Below are 5,957 nucleotides of genomic sequence, written 5' to 3' on the forward strand. Positions count from 1 at the left end.
TACTTGCAATCATTTTGTGTTATACTTACGAAACTAAATAGTGTGATATTTTTCACTCGCTTTGCTCTTGTCCATAGCAAAGGTTATATCTATAACTTTTGCATATTTATAACACGTTATCAGCACAAATCTCTAACCTTAACCAGTTCTAATCTCCCTTCACCGAAAAATGCCTCTTCCAAGAATTTTCCTGTTCTTTTTCCTCATCTGCCTCACTTGCTTAATGTATCCTCGAGAAGAACTGCTAGCACCATGCCTGCTTCTAGTTCTCAATATAACAATTACTTATATATTTGATTTCTTGTTTGGTGTAGCTCTGGATTACTAACCAAGTGTTTATTTATGTTAATTTTACTGCAATCAAAGATGATGCGGTATCATCGCCTATCTTGAATTGCAAATTTAATTTTACTGCAATTTTAGCTGGTGCGGTATAATTTCCTACCCTGCTCTGCATATTTAAATTATCCTGCTGCTTGAGTGGTATGGTATAATCGCCCATCCTATGCTATATTGTTTCAATGAGAATGGTGCGGTACAATCGCCCTCCCATTAATCATGTAAATCTTGAGCCTGAAGTTTCGAGTGCTTATCATTTTGGCCTGAATATCAAAATGAAAAATTTGTTAGAACCAGAAGTTTGAACACTACATTCCTCCAAAATACATATTATTGCAAGTTGTTACACATCTCATTTTTTTCTTTTAGAAAAGAAAATGGCTAACTTGGCAAAGCTGAATTTTGTTGCCTTGAATATTACTGGGAATAACTACCTTACCTGGGTAGTGGATGCCAGGATCCATCTGGAGGCAGAGAATATTGGAGAAACCATTAAGGAGGAAAACAATGCATCATTTCAAGATCAGGTGAAAGTTATGATCTATATCCGTCGCCACCTTGATGAAGGACTGAAGAGCGAGTACCTAATGGTTGATAATCCATTAGCCCTCTGGAAGGCATTGAGAAATAGATACAATCACCAGAAAACGGTGATTCTTCCAAGGGCTCGTTATGAGTGGACACACCTAAGGATCCAGAATTTCAAGTTGGTGGCTGTGTACAATTCTGCAATGTTTAGAATTAGCTCCCAGATGAAGTTTTGTGGGGCGACCATCACCGAGGAAGATATTCCGTAGAAGACTTTCAACACCTTTCATGCCTCCAACGTGCTCATGCAGCAGCAGTATAGAGAGCATGGCTTTACTGAGTACAACCAGCTGATATCGGTGCTCCTTATGGCTGAACAAAACAATGAGCTTTTGATGAAAAATCATTAGTCTCGACCTACTAGATCGGTACCATTCCTAGAAGTGAATGCTGCTTCCCTCGAAGTGAACACCACATCTTCTCGTGGCAATAATTAGAAATGACGACGTGGCCACAAGTGAGGCCGGTGGAATGAGAAAGGCAAGAATCATAGTGTCCATTTTTACAATCAGGTGCCAAGGCATAATTCAGGGCCGAGCTTCAAGAATGTGAATCGCCACAAAGGTAAATATCATATGAATAACACTTTTAGAAATCTTGAAGGAGTTTGCCATTGGTATGCCGACAATGGACACTGGGCGCGTACTTGTCGTACCCCAAAACATTTGGTGGACTTGTATCAAGCCTCCCTCAAGGAGAAGGGTGTCGAAGCCAATTTCCTCGACAAGGCTAAACTGATGGATATACCTGATTCAGTGTTCGATTTATCAGGGCAATTGAATGCAACTCACCTGGATGTCTCAGACTTCATTATGGAAAGAGGGAATGAAGTGTATCGATCCGATTGAATCATTTCTATTTGATGTACTCTTATTTCTGAACTTGTAGTTTAAAGCTCGCATTTCAATTCAATAAAAGTGACATTTCAATTTCCTTTTATCATCAAGATGCCTCGGTGGTGAAATGGTAGACACGCTAGACTCAAAATCTCATGCTAAAGAGCGTGGAAGTTCGAGTTCTCTTCAAGGCATAACATTGAATATTAAGAATGCTCATTGACTTGGAATAAGTTTAGCAGCGGATTACGAAATCTTGGTGATCTTCTCTATCTAATGAATGGGGAGTTTGCTTTGAAATCGTCTGCACTACACTTTAATGGTAGTCGTTACGTTTTCCCTTTTACTAGTAGTATGGGGAAGGAGTGAACTACTCTAGAAGTACTACTAATTGAGTTTTGGAACTAAACAGGATCACTTTTTTTTTCATAGATCGTTCGGCAAAGTTTTTTATTATTTAAATGAACAAACTGTTTTTAACTGTGATTCCCTTACTCAGAGGGCATGGATAAAAACTATGGTTATTCTCAAAACAAGAGAGGAAAAGCCCAAATCATGTTACCAAATGGAACAATATTGTCCATACAAAATGCGTTGTACGCAACTCAATCTAATCGAAATTTGTTGAGTTTTAAAGACGTACGTTTAAATGGATACCACATTGAAATGAAAAGTGCAGAAAATGTGGAATATCTATGCATTAGATATGTATGTATAATTCAATCCACTCGATAAATCACGCAACTTTTTCAGTGTACGCTTATGGGTATCTTTGGAGGTAATACATAGATATTTCACATTTTTTGCACTTTTGGTTTCAATGTAGTATCCATTTAAATGTATGTCTTTAAAACTCAACAAATTTCGAGTAGATTGAGTAGCGTACAAAACATTTTGTATAAACAATATTGTTCCATTTGGTAACATGATCTAAGCTTTTCCTGAGCCTTCAATTACATCTGATTGGCCTGATATTGTTGTTACCTTTACTTTTGTATGCATCAAGCTTGAGAAAGATTTTTGATTTCAAAGTATTGTATGTGTGGTTGCGCTATCTGCAAGACAAATATCTCCGCCATTACTCTTATTTTGAGAATAACCATAGTTTTTAACCATGCTCTCTAAGTAAAGGAATCACAGTTAAAAACAATTTATTCATAATAAAAGGAAATTAAAATGCCATTTTTATTGAATTGAAATGCGAGTTTTAAACTACAAGTTCAAATAAGAAGAGTACATCAAATAGAAATCATTCAATCGGACCGATACATTTCATTCTCTTTCCATAATAAAGTCTGAGACATCCAGGTGGGTTGTGTTCAATTGTCCTGATAAATCAAAACATTGGATGATGTATATCCATTGGTTTAGCTTGGTCTAAGAGATTGGTTTCGACACCCTTCTCCTTGAGGAGGCTTGATACAGGTCCACCAGATGTTTTGGGGTACAACAAATACGCGCCTAGTGTCCATTGCCACCACACCTATGGCAAACTCCTTCAGGATTTCTAAGAGTTACATATGAGCTTTACCTTTATGGCGATTTGGTTTCTTGAAGCTCGGGTTTGAATTATGCTTTGGACCTTGATTGTAAAACTGGACACCATGATTCTTGCCCTTCCTGTTCCATCGGCCTCACTTGTGGCCACGTCCTAGTTTGTAATTATTGCCACGAGAGGATGTGATGTTCACTTCGAGGGAAACAACATTCACTTCTGGGAATGGTGTCGTTCCAATAGATCGGGACTGATTATTTTTCATCAGAAGAAGCTCATTGTTTTGTTCAGCCACAAGGAGCACTGATATCAGCTGGTTGTACTCAGTAAACCCTTATTTTCTATACTACTGCTGCATGAGCATGTTGGAGGCATGAAATGTGATGAAAGTCTTTTCCAACATATCTTCCTCAGTGATGGTCTCCCCACAAAGTTTCATTTGGGAGCTAATTCTGAACATTGCAGAATTGTACTCAGCCACTGACTTAAAATTTTGGATCCTTAGGTGTGTTCACTCATAACGAGCCCTTGGAAGAATCCTTGTTTTCTGGTGGATTGTATCTATTTCTCAATGCTTTCCAGATGGCTAATGGATCTTCAACTGTTAGGTACTCACTCTTTAGTCCTTCATCAAGGTGGCGACGGATAAAGATCATAGCATTCGCCCGATCTTGAGAGGATGCACTATTTTCCTCCTTGATGGTTTCTCTAAGATTCCCTGCCTCCAGATCGATCTTGGCATCCATTACCCAGGTAAGATAGTTCTTCCTAGTAATATCTAGGGCAACAAAATCAAGCTTTGCCAAGTTCACCATTTTCTTTTCTGAAAGAAAAATAAGATGTGTCAGAACTTGCAATAATATGTATTATGGAGGAATGTAGTGTTAGAACTTCTGATTTTTACAAAATTTTCATTTTGATCTTCAAGCCAAAATGATAAGCATTCGAAATTTCAGGCTTAAGATTTATATGATTAATAAAGAGGACGATTGTATCGCACCACTCTTATTGAAAAAATATAGCATAGGATGAGCGATTATACTGCACCACTCATGCATCAAAAAATTTAAATATACATAGCATGGTGGGTGATTATACCGTATCACCTAAAATTGCAGTAAAATTAAATCTACAGTTCAAGATGGGCGATGATATGGCACCATCTTCGATCGCAATAAAATTAACATAAATAAACACTTGGTTGGTAATCGGGAGCTACACCAAACAAGAAATCAAAGATATAAGTAATTGTTAAATTGAGAACTAGAAGCGGGCATGGTGCTAGCAATTCTTCGCGAGGGTACATCAAGCAAGTGAGGCAGAGGAGGAAGAAGAACAGGGAAATCCTTGGAGGAGGCATTTTTCGGTGAAGGGAGATGAGAAATAGTTAAGGTTAGAGAGTCGTGTTGATAATGTGTTTTAAATAGGCAAAAGTTAGAGAGATACCCTTTGCTAGGGACAAGAGCAAAACGGGTGCAAAATATCAACTATTTAGTTTCGTAGCTATAACACTAAAGGATTGCAGGTAAAAAGAGGAAGTGAGGGATACTGATATTATTGCTTTCAATTCTTTTCCTTTTGTAGTGTGTAGTGATCACACACGGAGTGCTCTTTAATAGAGCCATCCCCATGAAAACTTACAAAGGTAAAATGAGTGTTCTTTGACAAACTTCATACAACAACAACATGATCACTATTCTAAAGTGTTCTCACCTTTTGCCAAAAGCATGTGGGCATTAACCCCACAACTTTTACAACAGAGATGTATTTGTATCATTGTTCAGTATACATAAAAGGAGGAAAAGCAGAGAGTAAAAATAGAGCTTTCCTTCACATTTCATCTTTTATGTCCATTTCACTAGACATACATCAGTAAAGAAAATAAACGGTATGATACATTGCTCATGTTCCTGGTCCTACGTTGCCTCGATCATAGATAACTTTTTCAATTATGTATTTTTTTTTAGTTTGAAATGTTATTAGAAAATTTCTTGTCGTTTATGTTTGTACATACAAGTGTTAATAAAATTGACAAAATTAAGATTTGTTTGATAATCAAATTCGTTTTTAATTTTCAGTTTTTGTCCACTTTTTTTATTTTAAATAAAATTTTGTTTGGTAACTTTCAAAGCAACAACCAAGTGCTATTTTTTTTTTTTTGAGTTTTCAAAATTTGAATTTGAATTTTTAGGTTTTGGTTTTCAGTTTTCATTTATTTGGAAGAATTAAACTACTTACTAAACAAGTTTTAAAAAATAATGAACACTAAAAATAGGTGTGGTAGTTACTATTAGTTTTCAACTTCAAAAAAAAGAAAAAAAAAGGAAAAAAAGAAAAAAAGAAACCTAAAAACCAAAAACATAAAGCTAATTTTTTTAGTTATCAAAATTTGGCTTTCAGTTTTCAAATTTGGTCGTTTTCAATTTTCATTTTTCAAAAAAATTAAAATCTAACAACTAAATGGTTATTAAGCGTGTCCTAAAAAAAAAAAAAGATGAAATGATTATTAAAACAAGCTCTAAATAATGAGGCTAGAATAAGATTTCATTTCACAATGTTTTGTTCATGAATCTTTTTGCTGACTAGTTATAGTAAAGCATGTTTATTTATCTTCTGCTGGGATTAGAAATTAGGTAATATATGTATAAATAATCTGAGTTTGTAAGGTTTTGGCAGGTAGGAGAAAGTATAAAAGGGGA

At 35.9% G+C, this 5,957-nt stretch overlaps 1 protein-coding gene across 1 annotated transcript; it reads left to right on the forward strand.

The window, feature by feature from the left end:
• Positions 1-716: 716 nt before the first annotated feature.
• On the forward strand, positions 717-1,136 carry LOC137725339 (uncharacterized). The gene has a single exon (XM_068463992.1). The coding sequence runs from the start codon at positions 717-719 to the stop codon at positions 1,134-1,136; it is 420 nt and encodes a 139-aa protein (XP_068320093.1).
• Positions 1,137-5,957: the final 4,821 nt, after the last annotated feature.

This window comes from Pyrus communis, chromosome 1 (genome assembly GCF_963583255.1).
Source record: "Pyrus communis chromosome 1, drPyrComm1.1, whole genome shotgun sequence".
Taxonomy (NCBI): domain Eukaryota; kingdom Viridiplantae; phylum Streptophyta; class Magnoliopsida; order Rosales; family Rosaceae; genus Pyrus; species Pyrus communis.

Bases quoted from the DNA above. Each gene is read 5' to 3' on its own strand.
- LOC137725339 (XM_068463992.1), top strand. From the start codon at position 717: ATGGCTAACTTGGCAAAGCTGAATTTTGTTGCCTTGAATATTACTGGG.